Source organism: Haliotis cracherodii, unplaced genomic scaffold (genome assembly GCF_022045235.1).
Source record: "Haliotis cracherodii isolate W230 unplaced genomic scaffold, xgHalCrac1.p SCAF_36, whole genome shotgun sequence".
Classification (NCBI taxonomy): domain Eukaryota; kingdom Metazoa; phylum Mollusca; class Gastropoda; order Lepetellida; family Haliotidae; genus Haliotis; species Haliotis cracherodii.
The window spans coordinates 1875980-1903029 of NW_027266293.1; the positions used below are offsets into that span (position 1 = coordinate 1875980).

General features: G+C 42.1%; 2 protein-coding genes across 2 annotated transcripts in view; one reads left to right on the forward strand and one right to left on the reverse strand.

Annotated features, from left to right (window-relative positions):
- The first annotated feature begins 429 nt into the window (after positions 1-429).
- LOC139477829 (YEATS domain-containing protein 4-like) lies at positions 430-16870 on the forward strand. The gene is made up of 7 exons (XM_071260244.1): positions 430-610; positions 2662-2781; positions 8095-8161; positions 8982-9076; positions 13642-13734; positions 14067-14154; positions 14851-16870. Exons 1-7 carry the CDS (start codon positions 572-574, stop codon positions 15036-15038), a joined length of 690 nt encoding a protein of 229 aa, XP_071116345.1. The 5' UTR covers positions 430-571; the 3' UTR covers positions 15039-16870.
- Positions 16871-25885: 9015 nt separating this feature from the next.
- Positions 25886-27050, reverse strand: part of LOC139477854 (probable serine/threonine-protein kinase drkC) — a 53201-nt gene continuing 52036 nt past the window's right edge. Inside the window, exon 14 of the mRNA XM_071260289.1 lies at positions 25886-26050. Coding sequence (XP_071116390.1) covers positions 25952-26050 — 99 coding nt within the window. The 3' untranslated portion in view covers positions 25886-25951. The remainder of the gene's footprint in view (positions 26051-27050) is intronic.

Genomic DNA, 27050 nt, shown 5'->3' on the forward strand with positions numbered 1-27050 from the left:
AAATCGCGTGGACATGTGTCACGTGGCGCCTGTTCTTACAGGTGTTTCAGATGAACGCGAAGTCTTTGGTTGAGTCTGGAGTGTTGCAATATATTCTTTTATTCACTTACCATAATCATAACAAACCATTTTTATTGATTATTGAAATCATATTTATATAGAAATTTTATTTCACAAGTGTATTAATTTTGTGTTAGACCTTTCTTAAGATTTGTTTTGTTTGCTTTTGGTTATTTTGTTGTTGATACTATTGAAAGACTCCACAATTGTAATAATATATGTGTAATTTGTGGTTTATATTTAAGCTATATAAACGAACAGTCATCCCTTCTGTGCATCGACACAGCACATTCCGGAATCTTCTCCGAGAACAATATTTGATTCGTCCGATATCTAAGGGAGGTAACTCTACCAATGTATCGCGGGACTTCCGAGAGTGTAAGTTGGTAAACAGTGAACGTTGTGTGATTTCGGACAACCATTGTTGTATTCCTTGCTGATAATTGCCAGGAAATAGACGTTACAATTCTGTCTCTAGGGTATTGACTACCGTGTCATATCGAAGAGTGCTATGGCCGACTTTGGACCAGATTCTGGCGGCAGAATAAAGGTGAGTTGCTTCTTGGAACAGATGCACGTAATTTCGTTACAGTGATAAGTAACTCCAAGTTACAGTTATTAGCGCAAATTTCTGTTTACCTGATTTTAATTTGTTAAGGAATTGTCGAAAAAATGACTTGGACATGTCATGTGCTTGAACTTGTTGAAAATAATCTGGTAAACAGCGGTAGAAACTAACAGTTTCAGTCAACCAGTCCTTATAATGACATATAGCAAACCCGTTAAAAATTGCAAATTTCTACTAGTCCTTATGATACCTTTACTATTTTTGGGCAGTTTGGCAAGGACTTTAGGACTTATGTCAATTTCTAAAACTTGTAGGTTATTATGATATGTTAATGAAACTGCTTGGATCAGAGACCATAAAATATTATATGGTCTCTGCTTGAAGTAACACAATAAACACAGCATGTGCAATAACCTGCACCAACAATTAGCATTGTAGGCAGTATGATTCTTTGCAGGGACTTTCATTAAAAAAAACCCTCCTTACTAAAGTAATATTCTCAATTCGATCCTCACAACTGATTAGAGCTGGGACAAGTCCAAATTTACTACCTGGGTACTCAACACACTATTACCCGGCCCTAACCGGATACCCGCTATAGGTATCAAGAGTTGGGTACAAAATGTCCGAAAGGGAATTGTTTTACTGCAGCCCTGGCAAAACCTATTTAGATAAAATGATCTGATCATGCATACACTGCAGTGGATAGACTCTTTATCCTTACTCGAACATATAAAAGTCAGAACGTATACTTGCACAGTGAGAAAGAAATGTGAACATCTGCTATACTTGTTGTGTAACCATTGAGTTTTATGGTTACTGTCATTACCACTGATTACAGCATATCACGTGACTAACCACAGGTCCGGGTAGTCATGTGGGTACCCGGGTCCAACTCAGGATCCCCCAGACCTGAATTAACCATCCCAGCCCTACAACTGATCCTTTTAAATGGGTAAAGTCTGTAAAGGGGTGCTTGATTGGAATTGGGATATCAAGGGCCGAGTATGGAGTTGAGGGTAACCTACCCAAACCCTAACATGATCATAACTAACCCTAATGATCGCAGAGTGCCGCGATTATCTCTGTAGAAACTGTGCCAAGTGAACTGCCTTGTTACCGTTTGAGGGGGCACGGGTGGCCCAGTCGTCTAAGCCGCCGCGATTCGCTGTGCCTTGGGCACGCTGGAAACCTATGATTGTGGGTTCGAATCCTGGTTCGCCCCGATTATGTTTCAAGGTTTGTCAGCACCATACCCGTGCTGGTGGGTTTCACCGAAGTGGTAAACGTCTAAGACATGCATCACTTCGGGCTTTCCTCCCACATTAAGCTGACACGCCGCGATATAACTGGAATACTGTTAAAAGCGGTGTTAAACCCAACTCACTCACTGTTACCGTTTGATGTTCATATCTAACCATTTGTCATTAACGGGAACACAGGAATGAGGTAGAAAATGAACACGTTGTGCACTTTGGCATCTTGTTGCAAATTGCATGCATTTATGATATACAGTGCAGAATACGCTGGTGTAATGAATGTTGTACAAATTGCAGCCCATCAGCTGATCTAAACAAAACAATAAACTTGATAAAGAGTGACAGATGATCTGACATTCTTTATCTTGTTTATTGTTTTGTTTATTTGTTGTTTAACATGTTTAACGCTGCACTCGGCAATATTTCAGCTAAATGACTGCAATCTGTAAAAAATATTAAAGTTTGCTAACTTGGTTCATGCATGTCATCGTGTCCCAATTGCGTGGATCGATGCTAATGATGTTAATTACTGGATTGTCTGGTCCAGACTTGATTATTTACAGACCCCTGCATATAGCTGGAATATTGCTGAGTGTGTCGTTAAATAACAAACAAACTACAACAAGTTCATTAAGTCTTTAGAACATTAGAACCTTGGAAGGGACCCTTGAGTTTCTGGGTTTTGTACACTTCTGATTGTCAATCTCAAGACATGATGTTGTGAAATTGTTGTGTACCGTTGTTTGATAGCCTGTCCTGGATTTCTGTCTGCAGGGCGTAACTCTGGTCAAGCCGATCGTCTATGGCAACATCGCCCGCTACTTTGGCAAGAAACGTGAAGAGGATGGCCATACTCACCAGTGGACTGTGTATGTGAAACCGTACAAGAATGAGGTATAGTGTGTTTATCAATTTTTTACTCATCCTGCATTACTCTTTAATGTATTTACTGCTTCCTTTCAACAAAACGAATCTGCGGGGGTCCAGCTGAGAAAGAAAGTAGTTTCACTGAAGTGTCAGAGTAACTGGCTTTTGGCTATTGGACAGGTAGCTACTGTAAAACGTGAAAGTAAAGGCATCTCCAAAAGAATGTGACCGCTAGCCCCTAGCTAAAAATGCGACTCAATATGAATGCAACACCCCCTCCTCTTTCTTACTTATATTGGAGATTTAACGTGCGCTTTCCGACTGCAAGCGTATGTGCGCACACGGGCCCGGCCAGGCCATTTAATGTGTTTCCGAAAAGGGGAAAAGTGAGTTTGTGCAACCCTGGAGGGGGCTTTAGGGGTTGCTTAAATAGTTAATTTTGAGATTTGGAATGAATGCCAAGAGTGGGTGGAGGACGAATTAAGGGAGCTGTGTGTGTTTGGTGGTTGTTAGATTAGGTAGTTTTGGTTTTAATATTTTATTTGGGTTTAAATGCGACTAATTAGTCCTGTTTTAATTAGGTATATGCCTAACATGCCTAAGGCTTTGAATTTTTCTAATTTTTTTTGTGGATTTAGGAATGATTCTAGTGTAAGTGCGGTTTTAAGATTTAGGGTGGTCTGTAGTGTTGTTCGGTGTGTTTGGTAGTGTGTGCAGTGAATGAGTATGTGTTCTAGTGTTTCTTGTTGTTTGCAATGTAGGCAGTTTCCTGTTGTGTGTAGTTTAGCTATTTTACGGTGATTATTTAGTTTGGTGTGGCCTGTTTGTAGTCGTTTTTTTGGATGGGTGTAGTATTTTTGGTTTAGTTAAGTTTTTTTTTTAGTACTTTCCTGATTTGGCTATTTGAGTTTTGGTATATATTTTGCCATTTTTGTTGATTTTTTGTTTAGTGACACTTTTGATTTCTTATTTTGAGTTTCTGAGAGTTTAAGGGATAATTTTGCTGCTTTATCTGCGTTTTCATTTCCAAAGATTCCAACATGGGCGAAGACCCCCTCCTCTCAAGCATCAGTGGATTTATATCTAAACAAAATATCCTCTGTCAGGTTTACAGGAGAATCCTCACCTTAATCCAACCTTACATTAATCCAATCACACACCAAATAGCAGCGCTTAGTAGCGCTGAGTAGAGTACTTCAGCTAAAACAATACGTGCACGCTGGCTCGTGTCAGCCTTTGATGCAGTCACAAAGAGCAAAGACACCGTGTTGGGTGGCGTCTGTCTGGACTTGCAGGTGTGATCAGTGATGACATGAGTGAGTAGAACGCTTGTCTTGACCCCAGCAGTGACAATTCACAGGATTTGAATGACATTGTTTATATACTTGTAACAAGTGCTGGTCAATAAACAATCCACGCCATTAGAGGCTTAAAACGACATAAAAAAAACCCCTAACATTAACAACTCAACCAACCCCGCCCAAAAAAGCAAATAATCTCGCCAACCACTTTTCAGCCGTAAGCAGTAACACCAACTTCAGCCAAAAATTCCAAGATAAACTTAAAACCGAAAAGAAACTCACAAAAGAACCAAACAATAACAATCTAGAAATAAACCCGCCCTACACAATGGAGGAGCTCTTCTATGTAATCCAAAACAGGAAAAGGGGCACAGCCCCAGGATTAGACCTAACTTCTTACCAAATAATTATAAAACTCCCCCTAAAACTACTCCAGGCACTACTCAAACTATACAATCTCATCCACCTAAACAGACAGGTTCCTACTCCCTGGAAACAGGCCCTAGTCATACCAATCCCTAAACCTAATAAACCAGCTAATCAAGCTAACTCATATAGACCAATATCCCTAACTTCAAACTTATGCAAAGTAATGGAATCAATGGCAAAAAATAGATTACAACATTACTTAACCCAAAATAACATCATAAACCCAGATCAAAGCGGTTTCACTCCTGGCCGCTCAACCCTAGATAACCTCGCCCGACTAGAGCAAGATATTAAGACAGGACAACTAAATAAACAATATACCAAAGGCATCTTCTTAGACTTCTCTAAAGCTTTCGACATGGTATGGCACGACGGGCTAATACAAAAACTTTAAAAAATAGGACTCAAAGGTCAGAATAAAACTACATCCAGGACTTCCTAAACAATCGTAAAATAACCGTGGCTTTAGACCAAACACTATCTGAACAATGTCCCTTAGAAAATGGCACTCTCCAGGGCAGTATCCTCAGCCCCACACTCTTCAATATAATGATAAATGATCTATTCGAGGGCCTATCCCCTAAAGTAAACACATCAAAATTCGTGGATGATGGAGCCCTCTGGATCTGCACTAAAAGCATTAAAATGGCCCAAAATTTACTCCAAAAATCTCTAAATAAAATACTACAATGGGCTGACAAATGGGGCTTCTCCCTTAACTCAGAAAAAACAACAGGAATAGTATTCAAACATAATAACATGAAACCCACCTCCCCAATCCTCCAGCTAAACAACAAAACAATAAAATTTCAAAAACAAACCAAATTCTTAGGACTTATTTTCGATGAACATCTCTCCTGGGATGCTCACATCCAAAACCTAACAACTAAATGCAGTAAAGACCTAAACACGCTAAGATGCCCAACTGGTTCTAACTGGGGAGCCTCCAAAGATACCCTCCTCTCTCTCTACATATCACTAATTAGATCAAAACTAGACCACGGCTGCGCCATATACAACACCCTAAACAACTCTCTATCTAAAAGACTTGACTCAATACAATATCAGGCTCTCAAACTAATTACACGCACCCAACATGGCACCTCCTACACTTCACTTCAGGCCTTAACAGGAGAAATGCCACTAAGTCTACGCAGGGAACAGCTAAGCTTAAATTTCTGGGCCGCGTCCCAATCAAACCCTCTCATCCAAAACTTAATAAACCAAAACATCAGTCCCAAAAACCAAGCTCTAGCTCGTAAACACCCCTTACTTACCCCAATATCCCAAAGAATAACAAACTACCTAAATGAACACCAAATTAAAAATCTTAAACAAAACTGCAAACAATCAAATATCTTCACCCCTAAACTTAAAATACCCAAAATAGACACAACACTAGCTAGCCAAATAAATAAACAAACTGACCCAAACATAGCTAAGACCACCACACTAACATATATACACGAAAATTGGCCAAATTGGTGTCAAATTTACATGGAGGATCTCCAGATCCGACCTCCAAACACACAGGTTTCGGAGTCCATACCACACAACCAACTAAAACCACACAATCCTTCCGACTCCCAAACAACCAATCAATATTCACAGCAGAACTAATGGGCATGGCCTCAGCCCTCCATAATCAAGAATCCAAAAACCACAAAAAAATCCTAATACTTACCGACTCCCTAAGTGGACTGCAAGCCCTCCAAAACAAAAATACCAAAAACTGACCTAAATTAATAAATCAAATACTTAAAAGTTCAAACGACCTAACTAAGGCAGGCAAACAAATAACATTCTTATGGATCCCCCGCCCATGTAGGAATATACGGTAATGAAGACGCCAATAAAGCAGCTTAACTATCCTCAAAATCCCAGAAATAAGCTTAAACTTACCCATCTCAATATCAGAAATTAAAAGTGTAAACAAGCAAAAAATCACCCAAAAATGGCATAACCTATATCTAACTAAACTCAAATAGCCAAATCAAAAAAGTACTCAGCAAACCACTAACCAAACCACTAACCAAACCAAACATTTTCCATCCATCAAAAAAAATCGACAGAGTAATCACTAAACTCCAAACAGGACACGCCAACCTAAATAACCACCTAAAAAAAAAAAAAAAACACACTACAGGTAACTGCCCACACTGCAAACAACAAGAAACCCCAGAACACGCACTCATCCACTGCACACACTACCTAACACATCGAACCGCATTACAAACCATTCTCAAACGAAACAAGGCTCTCACTCTAGAAGCAATACTAAACCCACAAAATAAACTAGAAAACTTCAAGGCCTTAGGCGTATTCTTAATCAAAATGGAACTAATAAAATGCATCTAAAAACAAAATAATCTACCAAATCAAAATCACATAAACAAACAAACATCCACCATACCCAGCTCCCTTAGTTCTCTTTCCCAACCCCATCAACATCTATTCCAAATCTCAAAATTTCCAAATTCGATATAAACAACCCCTAACCCCCCCTCTTGGGTTGCACACACCACTTTCGCCCCTTTCGGAAACACATTAAATGGCCTGGCCGGGCCCGCGTGCGAAATACGCATCAGTCGGAAAGCGCACGTTAAATCTCCAAAGTAAGTAAGTAAGTAATAAACAGTGATGTGGAATACATAGTTGTTTGTTTTTAGCGTATGTGTAAGTTGGTATTTGTGCTGTCCAAAATGTCTTATTGTTGATATAAATGCGATGTTTAATAATGTGAGCAAAGACCACTCGCATTTTTCGCATTTAATTCATGCTCGCATTAATATCAAGATTTACAGTATTTCGAACACTGGGTGCTGTCTGTGAACAAGTGTATTTGAGACCCTGAAGAACATTACGAAAGATATAGTGCCTGAATACTGCTTACTTCTTTACTTGCACTGGATTGTCAGGTCTAGAGTTTTACATACAGAACATCATCATGTTGGTTGATGCATGTAAGACCCGTGAAGAGTCCGGGGTAGAATAGGTCTTCAGCAACCCATACTTGCCGTAAAAGGCGGCTATGCTTGTCGTAAAAGGCGGCTATGCTTGTCGTAAAAGGCGGCTATGCTTGTCGTAAAAGGCGACTAACAGGATCAGGTGGTCAGGCTCGCTGCCTTGGTTGATACATGTCATCCATCCCAATTGCGTAGATAGATGCTCATGATGTCAATCACTTGATTGTCTGGTCCAGAATTAATTATTTACGGACCGCCGTCATATAGCGGGAATATTACTGAGTGCAGCGTTAAACAACAAACAAACAAACAAAACAAATGATGCATGTAATGGTGTAAATCACTGGATTTTTTGGTTCACTCTGGATTATTTACAGACAGCAGTCACATAGCTGGAATTTTACTGAGTGAAGCGTTCCAGTTCTAGCTTGTCTGATCAGATCATGACTACTTCTCTTACAGGTTGCTGTGATAGGTTTTATGATACCGCTGAGCCGTGGCATAAACCAACATTCAGTCACAGGTGTGATAAGTGAAGTGGGTGTGGTTGATGAGGATGTATATATAATGAGGCATAGTCCATTTCACAGTGTCATGCTTTCAGAGTGGTCATCAACATGACATTGTTCCCCTTTCCTCCACAGGACATGTCAGTCTATGTGAAGAAAGTCCACTTCAAGCTGCATGAGAGTTACCCCAACCAGAACAGAGGTGAGTGAATCGGGACAGTGTTTGATGCTGACATAAAATCACTGTAAGTACCCCACTGAAGGTATTGACACTGTGCATAGATGTCATCACCTGGTGCCAACCGTGAAGATCCGGGGTAGAATTGGTCTTCAGCAACCCATGCTTGCTGTAAAAGGCAACTATGCTTGTCGTAAGAGGCTTCTCACGGGATCGGCTGGTCAGGCTCGCTGGTTGATGTATGTCTTTGATCCAAATTTCGTGGATCGATGCTCATGATGTGAATCACTGGATTGTCTGGTCCAGACTTAATTATTTACAGACCGCTGTCACATAGCTTCAATATTGCTGAGTGCGGTGTTAAACAACAAACAAACAAACAAACTTTACCTGCTGCCGACATTCAACCCCAAGGGCTTCCTTGTCATAACCGACCCGTGCAGATTCGGGGTACAAAAGATTTGCAGCAACCCATGCTTGCCGTAAAAGGCGACTCTGCTTGTCATAAGAGGCGACTAACGGGGTCGTCTGGTCAGGCTCGATGACTTGGTTGATGCATGTCATCGATCCCAATTGTGTGGATCGATGCTCATGATGTCCATCACTGGATTATCTGGTCCAGACTTGATTATTTACAGACCGCGGTCAGATGGCTGGAATATTGCTGAGTGCAGCGTTAAACAACAACAAACAAACAAGCAAGCATCACCTGGTGCCTTCATTCAACCACAAAGGCTTCCTTGTCATAACCCAAGATATGTTAAACATTTATGTGGTCCTGGATTCAAACACTGATCACCGCAGATCCTGGACTCTTTGTAAGTGCCATGTTTTCTGTTGCCAGTGGTGATGAAGCCTCCCTATGAAGTGACGGAGACTGGGTGGGGAGAGTTTGAAGTCGTCATTAAGATCTACTTCAACGACCCCAACGAAAGGCCGGTGAGTAATGATGGACAGTATATTTTAAGAACCAGTTGATGCCATTATGTTTCATGATGTGTTGTGGGTGAGGGTGTATTATGTACTGAAGCTGTGCGTGTTGTGGGTGAGGGTGTATTATTTACTGAAGCTGTGCGTGTGTTGTAGGTGAGGGTGTATTATTTACTGAAGCTGTGCATGTGTTGTAGGTGAGGGTGTATTTACTGAAGCAGTGAATGTGTTGTAGGTGAGGGTGTATTATTTACTGAAGCAGTGTGTGTGTTGTAGGTGAGGGTGTATTATTTACTGAAGCAGTGCGTGTTGTGGGTGAGGGTGTATTATTTACTGAAGCTGTGCGTGTGTTGTAGGCAAGGGTATATTTACTGAACCTGTGCGTGTGTTGTTGGTGAGGGTGTATTATTTACTGAAGCTGTGCGTGTGTTGTGGGTGAGGGTGTATTATTTACTGAAGCTGTGCATGTTTTGTAGGCGAGGGTATATTTACTGAAGCTGTGGGTGAGGGTGTATTATTTACTGAAGCTGTGCGCGTGTTGTAGGTGAGGGTGTATTTACTGAAGCTGTGCATGTGTTGTAGGTGAGGGTGTATTTACTGAAGCTGTGAGGGTGTATTATTTACTGAAGCTGTGCGTGTGTTGTACGTGAGGGTGTATTATTTACTGAAGCTGTGCATGTGTTGTAGGTGAGGGTGTATTTACTGCAGCTGTGAATGTGTTGTAGGTGAGGGTGTATTTACTGAAGCTGTGCATGTGTTGTAGGTGAGGGTGTATTTACTGAAGCTGTGCATGTGTTGTAGGTGAGGGTGTATTTACTGAAGCTGTGCATGTGTTGTGGGTGAGGGTGTATTTACTGAAGCTGTGCATGTGTTGTAGGTGAGGGTGTATTATTTACTGAAGCAGTGTGTGTGTTGTAGGTGAGGGTGTATTATTTACTGCAGCTGTGCATGTGTTGTAGGTGAGGGTGTATTTACTGAAGCAGTGTGTGTGTTGTAGGTGAGGGTGTATTATTTACTGCAGCTGTGCATGTGTTGTAGGAGAGGGTGTATTATTTACTGAAGCAGTGTGTGTGTTGTAGGTGAGGGTGTATTATTTACTGCAGCTGTGCGCGTATTGTAGGTGAGGGTGTATTTACTGAAGCTGTGCGTGTTGTGGGTGAGGGTGTATTATTTACTGCAGCTGTGCGTGTTTTGTAGGCGAGGGTATATTTACTGAAGCTGTGGGTGAGGGTGTATTATTTACTGAAGCTGTGCGCGTGTTGTAGGTGAGGGTGTATTTACTGCAGCTGTGAATGTGTTGTAGGTGAGGGTGTATTTACTGAAGCTGTGCATGTGTTGTAGGTGAGGGTGTATTTACTGAAGCTGTGCATGTGTTGTAGGTGAGGGTGTATTTACTGAAGCTGTGCGCGTGTAGTAGGTGAGGGTGTATTTACTGCAGCTGTGAATGTGTTGTAGGTGAGGGTGTATTTACTGAAGCTGTGCATGTGTTGTAGGTGAGGGTGTATTTACTGAAGCTGTGCATGTGTTGTAGGTGAGGGTGTATTTACTGAAGCTGTGCGCGTATTGTAGGTGAGGGTGTATTTACTGAAGCTGTGCGTGTTGTGGGTGAGGGTGTATTATTTACTGAAGCTGTGCGTGTGTTGTAGGTGAGGGTGTATTTACTGAAGCTGTGCGTGTTTTGTAGGTGAGGGTGTATTATTTACTGAAGCTGTGCATGTGTTGTAGGTGAGGGTGTATTTACTGAAGCAGTGAGTGTGTTGTAGGTGAGGGTGTATTTACTGAAGCTGTGCGTGTGTTGTAGGTGAGGGTGTATTTACTGCAGCTGTGCATGTGTTGTTGGTGAGGGTGTATTATTTACTGAAGCAGTGTGTGTGGTGTAGGTGAGGGTGTATTATTTACTGCAGCTGTGCATGTTTTGTAGGCGAGGGTATATTTACTGAAGCTGTGGGTGAGGGTGTATTATTTACTGAAGCTGTGCGCGTGTTGTAGGTGAGGGTGTATTTACTGAAGCTGTGCATGTGTTGTAGGTGAGGGTGTATTTACTGAAGCTGTGAGGGTGTATTATTTACTGAAGCTGTGCGTGTGTTGTACGTGAGGGTGTATTATTTACTGAAGCTGTGCATGTGTTGTAGGTGAGGGTGTATTTACTGCAGCTGTGAATGTGTTGTAGGTGAGGGTGTATTTACTGAAGCTGTGCATGTGTTGTAGGTGAGGGTGTATTTACTGAAGCTGTGCATGTGTTGTAGGTGAGGGTGTATTTACTGAAGCTGTGCATGTGTTGTGGGTGAGGGTGTATTTACTGAAGCTGTGCATGTGTTGTAGGTGAGGGTGTATTATTTACTGAAGCAGTGTGTGTGTTGTAGGTGAGGGTGTATTATTTACTGCAGCTGTGCATGTGTTGTAGGTGAGGGTGTATTTACTGAAGCAGTGTGTGTGTTGTAGGTGAGGGTGTATTATTTACTGCAGCTGTGCATGTGTTGTAGGAGAGGGTGTATTATTTACTGAAGCAGTGTGTGTGTTGTAGGTGAGGGTGTATTATTTACTGCAGCTGTGCGCGTATTGTAGGTGAGGGTGTATTTACTGAAGCTGTGCGTGTTGTGGGTGAGGGTGTATTATTTACTGCAGCTGTGCGTGTTTTGTAGGCGAGGGTATATTTACTGAAGCTGTGGGTGAGGGTGTATTATTTACTGAAGCTGTGCGCGTGTTGTAGGTGAGGGTGTATTTACTGCAGCTGTGAATGTGTTGTAGGTGAGGGTGTATTTACTGAAGCTGTGCATGTGTTGTAGGTGAGGGTGTATTTACTGAAGCTGTGCATGTGTTGTAGGTGAGGGTGTATTTACTGAAGCTGTGCGCGTATTGTAGGTGAGGGTGTATTTACTGAAGCTGTGCGTGTTGTGGGTGAGGGTGTATTATTTACTGAAGCTGTGCGTGTGTTGTAGGTGAGGGTGTATTTACTGAAGCTGTGCGTGTTTTGTAGGTGAGGGTGTATTATTTACTGAAGCTGTGCATGTGTTGTAGGTGAGGGTGTATTTACTGAAGCAGTGAGTGTGTTGTAGGTGAGGGTGTATTTACTGAAGCTGTGCGTGTGTTGTAGGTGAGGGTGTATTTACTGCAGCTGTGCATGTGTTGTTGGTGAGGGTGTATTATTTACTGAAGCAGTGTGTGTGGTGTAGGTGAGGGTGTATTATTTACTGCAGCTGTGCATGTGTTGTTGGTGAGGGTGTATTTACTGCAGCTGTGCGTGTGTTGTAGGTGAGGGTGTATTTACTGCAGCTGTGCATGTGTTGTAGGTGAGGGTGTATTTACTGAAGCTGTGCGCGTGTTGTAGGTGAGGGTGTATTATTTACTGAAGCAGTGGGTGTGTTGTAGGTGAGGGTGTATTATTTACTGCAGCTGTGCGTGTGTTGTAGGTGAAGGTGTATTATTTACTGCAGCTGTGCATGTGTTGTAGGTGAGGGTGTATTATTTACTGCAGCTGTGCGTGTGTTGTAGGTGAGGGTGTATTATTTACTGAAGCAGTGGGTGTGTTGTAGGTGAGGGTGTATTATTTACTGCAGCTGTGCGTGTGTTGTAGGTGAAGGTGTATTATTTACTGCAGCTGTGCATGTGTTGTAGGTGAGGGTGTATTATTTACTGAAGCTGTGCGTGTGTTGTAGGTGAGGGTGTATTATTTACTGAAGCAGTGGGTGTGTTGTAGGTGAGGGTGTATTATTTACTGCAGCTGTGCGTGTGTTGTAGGTGAAGGTGTATTATTTACTGCAGCTGTGCATGTGTCGTAGGTGAGGGTGTATTATTTACTGAAGCAGTGTGTGTGTTGTAGGTGAGGGTGTATTATTTACTGCAGCTGTGCGCGTGTTGTAGGTGAGGGTGTATTTACTGAACTGTGCGTGTGTTGTAGGTGAGGGTGTATTATTTACTGAAGCTGTGCGTGTGTTGTTGGTGAGGGTGTATTATTTACTGAAGCTGTGCATGTGTTGTAGGTGAGGGTGTATTTACTGAAGCAGTGAGTGTGTTGTAGGTGAGGGTGTATTATTTACTGCAGCTGTGCATGTGTTGTAGGAGAGGGTGTATTATTTACTGCAGCTGTGCATGTGTTGTAGGAGAGGGTGTATTATTTACTGAAGCAGTGTGTGTGTGTTGTAGGAGGGTGTATTATTTACTGAAGCACTGTGTGTGTTGTAGGTGAGGGTGTATTATTTACTGCAGCTGTGCATGTGTTGTAGGAGAGGGTGTATTATTTACTGAAGCAGTGTGTGTGTTGTAGGTGAGGGTGTATTATTTACTGCAGCTGTGCGCGTGTTGTAGGTGAGGGTGTATTTACTGAACTGTGCGTGTTGTAGGTGAGGGTGTATTATTTACTGAAGCTGTGCGTGTGTTGTTGGTGAGGGTGTATTTACTGAAGCTGTGCGTGTGTTGTAGGTGAGGGTGTATTATTTACTGAAGCTGTGCATGTGTTGTAGGTGAGGGTGTATTTACTGAAGCTGTGCATGTGTTGTAGGTGAGGGTGTATTTACTGAAGCTGTGCGTGTGTTGTAGGTGAGGGTGTATTTACTGAAGCTGTGCGTGTGTTGTAGGTGACAGTGTACCACCTGCTGAAGCTGTTCCAGAGTGAAACTGACATCATGCTTGGCAAGAAGTCCCTGGTGGCCGAGTTCTACGATGAGCTGGTGAGACACACAGAACTGGCGTTAAACAACAAACCAAACAAATGTTATAAGCTGACATGCAGTGGTTGAAAGGAAACATTCAACACAGTTCCCGCGATTTGCTGTGCAGAGTTGCCTCCCTTGGGCACGCCAGAAACCTATGATTGTGGGTTCGAATCCCGGTTTGCCCCGATTATGTTTCTAGGTTTGTCAGCACCATACCCGTGCTCGTGTGTTTCACCGAAGTGGTAAACGTCTAAGACCTGCATCACTTCCCACCTCACTCAATGTGCAGTTTTATGCATATCAACGCACGTAACTGAGTTGGACACTCTAACATCATGATGTTTCAGGTGTTCAATGATCCGACAGCCATGACGCAGCAGCTCCTGAGCAACGTGCGGCTGATGCCGGTCGGGACGTACAAGCACGAAACTGACTGTAAGTAGGATGGACTGGTCATAGAGGCAACATTTTTTTAAATATTCCTTGTTTTTTGTTTGTTTGTTGTATAATGCCGCACTCAGCAATATTACAGCCACATGACCGCGGTCTGTAAATAATCGAGTCTAGACCAAACAATCAAGTGATTGACATCATGAGCATTGATCCAAGCAATTGGGATACGATGACATACATCAACCAAGTCAGCGAGCCTGACCACCGGATCCCTTTAGTCGCCTCTTACGACAAGCATAGTCGCCATTTACGGCAAGCATGGGTTGCTGAAGACCTATTCTATCCTAGATCTTCAAGGGGCAAAAAAAGCCTTGATGCACATTCTGTCAAAATATGTATTTAGCTCACCTTGACATCATCAATGTGAGCTTATGTTGTGGGTCGTTGGTTGTCATTTGTCTGTTCCTAAGTACTGAATCATGCTATCAATCACTGCATTGTCTGGTCCTGGCTCGATTATTTACAGTTCGCCATCATATAGCTGGAATATTGCTGAGTGCGGTGTTAAACAACAAACAAACAAACCTAAGTATTGAAGCTGACACCTAAGATGGAGAAAACTGTGATTAATGTTTATGATTGTAAAATATTTGTTGATGTCAAATTTTGTGAAATGAAGATTCTATATTCAACGTTTTGAAAAAAAGATGAAATGTTATGTATTACATGTGTTTTCAGTTGATGAGAAAAGGGAGAGAACTCTGACCAACATTCTTTCAGCTAAGAACAAGATTCGGTACGAGATCTCCGAATTGAATGAGAGACTGAAACAGAGCAAAGAGCTGATCCAGCAGTTGAAGGATGACATCACAAAGAGGGACGACCATGACGAGAAGCCGGTCATCAAAATGGAGGTGACCTCATGACAAGAGGCCGGTCACCAAGAGGATGGCATCATCAGCAGAAGCCCGTCATCATTGTGAAGGTGGCTGCTGTATGGCCGACCAGACAAGGTGAACTTGAGCCAAGGGTGTTAATATGACATGGATGAGGATTCTTGGAAATGTTTGGAAAGACACAAAGAAACACCAGAGGTTTATAGTGATGTAATTGAAGATGCCATGGTTGTACTTTTGAAAAAAAGATTTGTTATCTGAAAGCCATGGAAACTTTGTAATTCGAAAGGTTTAAAGTGATTTCAAGAATACTGTCCTTAGGAAAGATTCCACATGGTTCACCTTTGAGTCTTGTACCAACTTTAGTACATCTGCACTGATGCTGACATTCACATTGCTGGCAGTGCTTGTGTTGATTCAAACCCAGGTGACAGGGCAGGTTTCAGTTAGTTAGGCTTGTTTCTTCACCATGCTTTCAAAAGCATTGCTACAGGGGAAACGTCAATGTAGATGACCCGTTTCACGTCATGAATATTTTGTCTTTGTCTCTACGAGTATACCAGGATGTATGTAAGTGTTCAGAGACCGTTATTCGGACCCTGCAGCAAATGGTATGTTGACTTGTTATTATGTAGTTTTGCATATGTGACATTTTCGGAAATTATTTTTGGATTTTTTCCCGTCCCGATTTGAGCGCCACAGGTACTTGGGTTAAGATCGTAGATAAACCTGAAGTGTAGCATTGTCCTACCTGGTCCAGTGGAGGATGTCCACATGTTGTGTTCATCATGGAAGACGCCCGATGCTTATCCTTCTTCAGCAGCTGTGCTGATGAGTGGTTTCAACACACGTATTATATTTCTTCAGTCTGCGGGGCGGTCGGGTAGCCTGGTCGTTTAAGCGTTTGCTCGTCACGCTGAAGACCCAGGTTCGATTCCCGACATGGGTACAATGTGTTAAGGCCATTTCTGGTGTCCCCCGCCGTGATATTGCTGGAATATTGCTAAAAGCGGCGTAAAAGCATACTCACTCACTCACTCTTCAGTATGCAGAGGGCATGGGTGGCCCAGTCGTCTAAGGTGCCGTGATTCACTGTGCAGAGTTGTGTCCCCTGGGCATGCCAGAAACCTATGATTGTGGGTTCGAATCTCGGTTCGCCCTGATTATGTTTCTAGGTTTGTCAGCACCATACCCGTGCTTGTGGCATCACTTCGAGCTTTCCTCCCAGATTAGGCTGACACTCCGTGATATAACTGGAATAATGTTAAAAACGGCGTTCAACTCACTCACTGCAGTCTGCACTAATTGGACCTCATCCCACATCTCGCATCATGTTATAACTAACAGAACATTTAAAACAATATGGGAGAGAATTTATGGATGACTTCTTTATTATATGGAACACAATAGTTTTAAAGTATATACTTACTCCTTCATCGGCTCAAGTGAATGTATCACTTCTAAGTACCATTCAAAGACTTGATTTAAAGCAATGTTAAGATCACTGTCGTAAGAGGCGACTCATGGGATCGTGGGGTCAGGCTCGCTGACTTGGTAAATGTATGTCATCATATCCCTATTGCAAGGATTGATGTTCATATTGTCAATCACTGGATTGTCTGGTCCAGACTCGATTATTTACAGACCGCCGTCATATAGCTGGAATATTGCTGAGTGCAGCGTTAAATAAACAAACAAACATAATGGCAGAGTGTGAAATGTGTTAGATATTTCCCAGGGAATACTGGCAACATGGCATTCTCCTAATAAGAACCATGTTGTGTAGGAATCGTTGAACTGTCATGTCGGTGACAAAAAAAATGTTTTGTACTTCTCATCTTGTGTATAAATAACAATCATCATGTTTGTGTTACTGTTATGTGTGATGCACTTTCAGGGGGTTAAACATCCCATGGCCAGATGCCCTGGCGACACTCAACATGAGTGCAAGTTTGGACATGCTATAACTTGAATACTGTTAAAAGCGGCGTTAAACCCAACTCACTCACCACAGAGCTGGTTACCAATGGCAACGAGATTGTGTGCGACTCCAACAGTAATTCACAGAGGCAGGACACTAGTTCTACCTTACAAGCCAGAGGAAGGGACCATATTGTTTGTTAATTTTGCCACAAGTATGTGTGGAACTGTTCTGTACATCGCACCTATTACCCGTGGTAAAGCAACCACGATCTGATTGATGCCTTGAATTGAACCTTGGTTGTGAGAGAATGGATACGTAATGTATCATAAATGTGGTCATACTAATTAGTAATGTACAAAGTGCTACACTTGTGATTAATTTTATACAACTGAAATAGTAAATCGCCATGTCATGTTGTTTTCTATGTTGCAAAATTCACGTCATGATTGTTCTCTAAATGGAATATTGTAAAGACGTCCTATACTGTACTGTTTTTTGTTTGTTGTTTAACGCCGCACTCAGCGATATTACAATTGTATCGTATTCCAATTGCTTGGATCGATGCTTGTGATGTCAATCACTGCATTGTCTGATCAAGACTCAATTTTTTACAGACAGCCACCACAAAGCTGGAATATTGCTGAGTAGAGTGTTAAACAACAAACAAACAAAACCATATGTTAACGTAGATTTACTTTAGTCTTAGCGCTAAGATTGCTTTGTGCAAGTGGGCCTTGGTCTGTTTCATGACCCTGTCTGATGCCAGCGTGAATAGGTTCTCTGGTTATCAACTACTTGTTTCTCTTGTTCTAAGTGGGTTGGTGGGGGAGCCTGGTGGTTAAAGCGTTCATCCATCACGCTGAAGATCCAGGTTCGATTCCCGACATGGGTACAATGTGTGAAGCCCATTTCTGGTGTCCCCTGCCACGATATTGCTAAAAGTGGCATTTAACCAGACTCTTGTTCTGACTGTTCCGGGGTAGAATAGGTCTTCAGCAACCCATGCTTGCCGTAAAAGGCGACTAACAGGATCGGGGGGTCAGGCTCGCTGACTTGGTTGATGCATGGATCGATGATCATTATATCAATCACTGGATTGTCTGGTCCAGACTCGATTATTTTACAGACCGCCGTCATATAGCTGGAATGCAATATTGCTGAGTGCGGCGTTAAGCAACCAACCGATTAAGACTGTTACAAAACATTGTGTACAGCATTCATATCACTCTGATATCGATGACAACATGAACCACAACCAGCTGACTCTCATGGTGGCCATCTGCTGGCTATTGATTTTTAAAATGAGTGAGTTTGGTTTTACGCCGCTTTTAGCAATATTCCAGCAATATCAAGGCAGGGGACAATAGAAATGGCCTTCACACATTGTACCCATGTCGGGATTCGAACCTGGGTCTTCGGCGTGGTGAGCGAACGCTTTAACCACTAGGAAAACGAATAACAAGACTTTCATTTCATCAGTTTATTGTAAGTACTGTGAGCAGGAGACAAACTTGGCCATCAAGCAGATACAGGGCCCTTCCTACTTCCTCAAACAAATAGCCTGGGATTTATTCAGATTTCAAACAGTCTTACATAATGAAGAAATTGAAGTTGTTAATACAGACTACATCAGATGTGTCCCATTTTGTAAAATGTAGTCATTATGGTATTGATACATTAGAGGACTCTCACACATCAAAACCTTGGGAAACCGGTCTGCTCTCAACAAAATATGTGAGTGAGCTGGGTTTAATGCAGCGTTTAACAGTATTCCTGTTGTATCGCGGCGTGTAAGCTTAATGTGGGAGAAAAGCTGTTGAGCACGGGTATGCTGCGGACAAACCTAGAAACATAATTGGTTCGAACCCACAATCATAGGTTTCTGGCGTGCCCAAGGGACGCAACTCTGCACAGCGAATCACGACGACTGGGCCACCGGTGCCCCCTCATGAAGAAATAATTACCAACATGGTCAAAACTGTATTTGAATTCTGTGTCTTATTTAACAAATGTTATATTTGGGATAACACCTTAGTAAAGTACAGATTCTCATATTTTTTTAGGTTGAGTCACATCAGGGGTTTCGAACCCACACTGCCAGAGTGAGGCAAGTGTGGGTTCGAATACCGGATGGGACTCAACCTAAAAAGGTACGAGAAACTGTACTTCACTAGGTGAGGTGAAATTGGGTTAAACATCACATCAAAGATTATTGCACTTATATAGCGACGTGTGGGTGGGTGGCTGATGCCGATTTATAGTGCTAGCACACTGAGATACCATGCCGCAGTTTAACACAGTATACTGACTACCAGCCGACTAGCCCTTGTTTTAGCCCCTTAATGCCGAGCGCCAGACTGGGTAACAACAAGTACCATCTTTTAACGGCTTTTGGTATGACGCGGCCGGGGATCGAACCCTAGACCTTTCCGCACTCCGGGCGGACGCTCTACCTCTAGACCACGGAGGCAGTGTCTGTACTAAGAAAGTGTTATCACAAATATAACATTTGTTACATTTGACTTAGTGATTGATATGATGGAGACACAAAAGCTAACATCAAACAGAGTTGAGTACCATAGGTATTCTGGTTTCGTCGGAGTTGTAAAAAATGTAAGCCATATATCTGGCGCACAACACACCATAACAAGAGTCGACATGACGTTCAGTCAGTTGACCTAACAATTGAAAATATTTCAATCACAATTACTGGCACTCAGACACTAATGTGAGAATCAAATCATGTAGCTTTCTCTCCCAACAACAAGTTCCCATTGAAAGCATGGTTCATGTAACAGGCCTTTGAAAGGCATTTAGAAGTGATTCACACAAGGAAAAGAATATAGAGATGTCAACCTCTTTATTATGAGGAACAACGTTTCGGAATATATGCTTACTCCTTCATCAGGTGAATGAATGCCATGACGCAGAGAGCATATATATATATGTACATGTAAGGACAACAAAAGTAATAAGATAACAAAAGGTGGAAAATAACAAAGGAAGCCAACAGATGATTGGCTGATAAGTGTTGGCTTCCATTGTCTATTGCTAATCATGTTAAGTAATGAGAGCTAAATACTTGGTATGGACACTGGGCAAATGGGGGAAAGAGTACCGGGTAAGCATATACTCCGAAACGTTGTGTTCCTCATAATAAAGAAGTTGACATCCATATAAATATAGCAGGTTTCACAAACAGCCAGTGTTAGTTTCACCGTTTCTTGAATTTCTGTAAATGAAACACAGTATAACAGAAGCTATCCTTCCACACAAAACACTTACTACATCGCCTCTTTATGTACATAATGTAGGGCAGGACAGTAAACTATCTGAACTTGACACAGCCATTATCAACTAAGACATTATCAAGACTGTAAGGCTGGGACGGGTAACTTGGGTCCCGGGTCGGGTGGGTCCTGAGTAGGACCCGGGTACCCACAGGACTTCACGGACCCATGGTTAGTCAAGTGATATATTGTGTAATGACAAAAATTATCTAAAACTCTGTGGTTACACTATAAGTCACTAATGTTCCAATTTCTTTCTGACAATGCACCCATTCCCTCTGACTTTTATATGTCTGATTAAAGATAAGACTTCATGCAGTAAACTTCAGTGTATGCATGACCAGACTGTTTTACATCTACTGTATTCAACGTAATAAGCGCCCAGGGCGCTTATTAGAATATTATTTTGAGTTGTAAGATTGTAAATTTTATGGTTAACAGCCTGAAGTGTTTACATACGACAGATACATATTTCAAGAATTTAATTGCCCATAATTAAGGGTGATAACACACGAGTGCGTATTATACACGTACAAAGTCTTGTGTACATTGATCAATCATAAGGGGTGCTGATTAGGATTGTTCACTAGCCAATATATGTATTAGCAAATATCGCCGTGGGCGCTTATTAGAGTGGGGCGCTTATTACATCAAATACGGTATATCTAAATACATTTTGCCAGGGCTACGGTCAAACTTTTCCAAATTAGACACTTTGTACCTATCTCTAGATATCTACAGCGGGTACCCGGGTAGGGCCGGTAATAGGGAGGTGGGTACCCGGGTAGTAAATTTGGACTCATCCCCGACCTACAAGACTGACATTATCAAAAGACAGACATGAAGTAAGAGACATTATCAAATTTACCTCCGTTAAACCGCTGATCATCTATAACACTCATCAATTATTTGGCCCCCGAAGGTAGCGTTGTAGCAAGGCATCACTGAATCAAGTAAGAGACACTATCAAGAGACAGACATTACCAAGACAAAGCATTTATCAAATTAGCCATTATTAGTGAGTGAGTGAGTGAGTTGGGTTTAATGCCGCTTGTAACAGTATTCCAGTCATATCACGGCGTGTCAGCTTAATGCGGGAGGAAAACCCGAAGTGATGCAGGTCTTTTACGTTTACCACTTCGGTGAAACCCATGAGCATGGGTATGGTGCTGACAAACCTAGAAACATAATCGGGGCGAACCGGGATTCGAACCCACAATCATAGGTTTCTGGCGTGCCCAAGGGACGCAACTCTGCACAGCGAATCGCGGCGCCTTAGACGACTGGGCCACCCGTGCCCCTAGCCATTATTAAGTAAGCTATCATCAAATTGTCACTATCATCAATAGTCGCCTTCAATGGCAGGAATGGGTTGCTGAAGACCTATTCTACCCTGGATCTTCATGGGTCTCAATAGTAGTTTAACTGACTCGGCTGTGATGACAGAATATTCAATGAGTTATACTGTCCCTCCCTACAACCACTGACCCCTGCTGACAATGTCAACCCTGACAAACCTTGACCCTCCTGATGCCCCTGACCCCTGATGACCCCTGACCCTCCGGACGGACAAGGAGCACTACAAGTTTTGACAGCCTGGCTCTTGTCTAGACCACAGCTTGGCAGCCAAAGCCTGGCATGTTCAAAATCATAATTCTGGTACAACTGTTTCCATGGCAATAGAAGCTGATGGGGGAAAGTGCTTTCTTTCAGTTAAAGTGTGAAATCGAGGTCAAGGTCAGAGAGCTGTATGTGTATGCTACTTTAAGCTGTACTCGGCAATATTCCAGCTACATGACGGAGGTTTGTAAGTAACTGAATCTGGACCAGACAATCCAGTGACTGATATTTTCAGCAGCGATTCAAGCTGTTCATGAACGATGATATGCCATCAACCAAGTCTGACCTCCAAATCCATACGTATTGCCTCTTACAAGAAGAATAGGTTGCTAGGGACCAATTCTAACTCGGAACCACCAGGGATGCAGTGAACTATAAAAGCTTAAACTAACTCAAAAATCTGAATGGGTCATCTTAATGATTAATGCTGTGACATAATGGTTTGTTTCATAGTGATGCTGGGGACCTTGTAATGTCACGATGATTGGACTACTACAATATGAAAGTGAGAGTCTCTGTATATATACGTGTTGGTTTGCAATTCCTGCGATAGATCAGAGGCAACTGCAGTAACTCCCAGACGTGGGTTTTTTGTCAGTATTGAGGTACTGTAAATCGTGAAAGTAATGAGTCTCCAAAAGAATGCGACTGCTGGTCCCTAGCCAAAAATGCGACTCAATATGAATGTGACACCCCCTCCTTTCAAGCATCTGGATTTATATCTAAACAAAATGTCCTCCGTCAGGTTTACAGCAGAATCCTCACCTTAATCCAACCTTACATTAATCCAATCACACACCAAATAGCACCGCTTATTAGCGCTGAGTAAAGTACTTAAGCTAAAACAATACTTGGGCGCTGGCTCGTGTCGGCCTTTGATGCAGTCGCAAAGAGCAAGGACACCGTGTTGGGTGGAGTGTGTCTGGACTTGCAGGTGTGATCAGTGATGACATGAGTGCGTAGAACCCTTGTGACAGTGACAATTCACAGGATGTAATTAGAGTTTGAATGACATTTGTTACAAATTCTGCTCAATAAACATTGATGTTGAATACATAGTCGTTTGTTTTAAGCATATGTCTAAGTTGGTATTTCTACTATCTAAAATGTCTTATTGTTGATATAAATGTGATGCTTAATAATGCGAGCAAAGGCCACTCGCATTTTTCACATTTAATTCACGCTCGCGTTAATTTCAAGATTTACAGTATATCAATAAGACAAAACTTTGGGATGCATTCCTAGTGTACCTATGTAAAAAACGGTGTCTATCAGGAGTTGATATTTCGTCTAGGAGCAGAGAAAAGTTGCAGAAAACAGTCGCACAGTTCTACCGATGCCACCATTCTAATGACCAGCTGATGCCAAAGATTAAAAAAGTCACATCCACACTGTTCAATAAAGGTGTGCCGTTATCAAACAGATGATCTCTTCACAGAAGAATCATAAACATACATTTTTTATGCTAGAACACTGTGTGGCACTTTGTTAAAACAAAACACAAACCATCAATCCTGGCCAATCATGCACACAAACAGTTTAACAGGGTCATTAACAAATATATTGCTGTGTTTTCAAACATATACTTGCCCTCTGGACAAACATCTTGCCTCCAATATTCATATATAAAATACACCATGTAAACATATTGTCATTTCATACACATTGATAGAGTTATATCATTCTGTTTCGATTATAGGTAATCTATGAACATTTGGATTAAAAAATAAGGTCATTGTAAATGTATTGCACAATTTATAACAATATAATCTTCGAATCACCTGGGGGAACACGGGAGGTAAACATCTGGCAAGGTGGGGACTGACGATTGGAATTTATATTCGACTGGGGGTGGGGGAAGGTTAAAGCAATTATTTGTTCCAGATATTACTGGAAAACAGTAAAAATAACTCTTCACTGGATGCGCTGGATAATAATGGGCTGTGAATTAAATCAGAAATTCCTGCAACCCCAGCAACCCCTGCAGCCCCTTCCCTCAGAAAATAAAATGGTGTGTTCCTTATAGAGTCCCCCATCGTGTGGGAGGAATGGACAAAATGACTTCGGAACAAAACAATGGCCTGGAGCGGACAATCCATTGTCATCAGGGTCTGGGAGCCAAACCACCACCATGCACCGGATCCTGGCAGCCAGGGGACAAAACTCTGTTTAATATAGGATACATGTGGTACATAATGTAACAGGTAGATGAAACTTGAAAGTCCTCATGGCAGGTCATGTGGAATTTGTTCATGATTCACATGTTATCAGCACAGATCATGTGGAAACTATCCATCATTCACATGTTATCAGCACAGATCATGTGGACACTATCCATCATTCACATGTTATCAGCACAGATCATGTGGACACTGTCCATCATTCACATGTTATCAGCACAGATCATGTGGAAACTGTCCATCATTCACATGTTATCAGCACAGATCATGTGGAAACTGTCCATCATTCACATGTTATCAGCACAGATCATGTGGACACTGTCCATCATTCACATGTTATCGGCACAGATAACGTGGACACTATCCATCATTCACATGTTATCGGCACAGATCACGTGGACACTATCCATCATTCACATGTTATCGGCACAGATCACGTGGACACTATCCATCATTCACATGTTATCAGCACAGATCATGTGGACACTATCCATCATTCACATGTTATCAGCACAGATCATGTGGACACTATCCATCATTCACATGTTATCGGCACAGATCACGTGGACACTATCCATCATTCACATGTTATCAGCACAGATCATGTGGACACTATCCATCATTCACATGTTATCAGCCCTGATAACATGGACACTATCCATCATTCACATGTTATCAGCACAGATCACATGGACACTATCCATCATTCACATGTTATCAGCACAGATCACATGGACACTATCCATCATTCACATGTTATCATCCCATATCACGTGGACACTATCCATGATTCACATGTTATCAGCACAGATCACGTGGACACTATCCATCATTCACATGTTATCAGCCAATATCACGTGGAAACTATCCATGATTCGCAGAATATGTACAGTCAAACTCTTTTGTGTCAAATTTTGACAAGTAAAAGCTTGTTCACTGCGTATTTTGTATTCATTCATCATTATTTCACTGATGTTTCGATTCGAAGTTACGGTAGATTCGAAATCATTTTCCAGTCCCAAACATGTACTTCCAGCTTAAATTACTCTCGTTCTTCGCATGTTTTGGGTTATACATTCTTCATGCCAATCTATGTTAATTTTGGGTTGTGTCGAACATCAGATAATTCAAATATTGAACCTTTTCTGTTTCCATAGTAACAACTGTCCAACAAGAGTTCATGCTTCCAAGCTGATCTGCCATTGTGTCGGGTTGTGATGGTTATTTACAAGAACCGATATTGTTCATTCTAGCAGCAAACACAATCTCATCTGTGACATGATTCCAGTTGAACACTCGGACAGATACCCGTGAATAGCTCTCAACGACGACTAGTAGCTGACCCCAGAATCAACACGTCCTCAGATCTGTCCTGAGGTTCCCCTGAATCAACACATCCTCAGATCTGTCTCGAGGTTCCCAAGAATCAACACGTCCTCAGATCTGTCCTGAGGTTCCCCTTGAATCAACACGTCCTCAGATCTGTCCCGAGGTTCCCCTGAATCAACACGTCCTCAGATCTGTCCCGAAGTTCCCCAGAATCAACACGTCCTCAGATCTGTCCTGAGGTTCCCCTTGAATCAACACACCCTCAGATCTGTCCCGAGGTTCCCCAGAATCAACACGTCCTCAGATCTGTCCTGAGGTTCCCCTGAATCAACACATCCTCAGATCTGTCCCGAGGTTCCCCTGAATCAACACGTCCTCAGATCTCTGTCCCGAGGTTCCCCTGAATCAACACGTCCTCAGATCTGTCCTGAGGTTCCCCTGAATCAACACGTCCTCAGATCTGTCCCGAGGTTCTCCAGAATCAACACGTCCTCAGATCTGTCCTGAGGTTCCCCTGAATCAACACATCCACGATTCTGTCCCCAAGTACCCCTGAAGCAACATGTCCCAGATGTCAGGAGAAAGTCCTCAGTTCACAAGTTACACATGGACATTATGTTCTCGGTGTTTGTGTTGGTTGTTTACAACTTTCTGAAAGGATCTTGACTGATGAGAGATTTCCCGAAGTCTGACTGCGACCTGCAACCAAACCAAGTCACATCAGCGAGAACATCATGACATTATCCAAAATGGGTCGGTATGTTTTCATCAACATAATGTTATATGGCAATGTATTTTATAGTTTAACAGTGATTGTAGCTGTGATGCATTTCTGTTGGGATTCGGTAGACACTCATTGCATTGTGTTTGGACAGTGATCAGTCATCAGGAAGTTACTAAATTTAGATGCTAGACCGTGGACAGTGATAGTATGTTATGGAAACTCCTTTAATGTTCTAGTGCTGATGAACAAGTGAGGGCACTGTGTGGAACTTTCCAGTGGCTGGGAAGGTTGGATATAAGGGGACAATAGCATGTTTACGTATCTCTCATACATTTCATTTCGGAACCAGCTTTCATGTGAGGATCACTCATCATCCCTGATTCCCTGCCTAGCCCATCACTGTCGCCACTGGGTCAATATATGTTACTATCACTTACTTTTGCTACCACTACTGTATATTTGTATTTGATTTTGGTACCGACAACTGCCATCATATTATATACTGCAATTGAATATTGTACAAGCACTCTACTGTTTACTGCCATTGTAACACACTATAGGTTCTCTTACGTACTGTTTTCCAGGTCAACATAATGTTTCACTTTGGAAACCACCAGGCAACAATAACCAGAACTGCAGCATGGCTCTGTTACCACCGTCCTTGATATTGCTGAAGAGTGGGTGAGCAAATGTTTAATACCACACTTAACAAAATGAGTTCTATTTCTGCCATCCTGCCTCAATTATGTCCAATATAGAAAAGATAAATATCTGAAACAGATGTGCAGCAGGCAATATTGTGTTTGATATGAGTGAGTGAGTTGGGTTTAATGCCGCTTTTAACATTATTCCAGTTATATCACGGCGTGTCAGCTTAATGTGGGAGGAAAGCCCAAAGTGATGCAGGTCTCAGACGTTTACCACTTCGGGGCAACCCATGAGCACGGGTATGGTTCTGACAAACCTAGAAACATA

What these genes read in the sequence shown, in the direction of transcription:
- LOC139477829 (XM_071260244.1), top strand. Translation starts at nt 572, where the DNA reads ATGGCCGACTTTGGACCAGATTCTGGCGGCAGAATAAAG. An exon ending in ATTCTGGCGGCAGAATAAAG is followed by an intron (nt 611 to 2,661) that starts GTGAGTTGCTTC and finishes TTCTGTCTGCAG; the next exon opens with GGCGTAACTCTGGTCAAGCC. An exon ending in ACGACCCCAACGAAAGGCCG is followed by an intron (nt 9,077 to 13,641) that starts GTGAGTAATGAT and finishes CGTGTGTTGTAG; the next exon opens with GTGACAGTGTACCACCTGCT.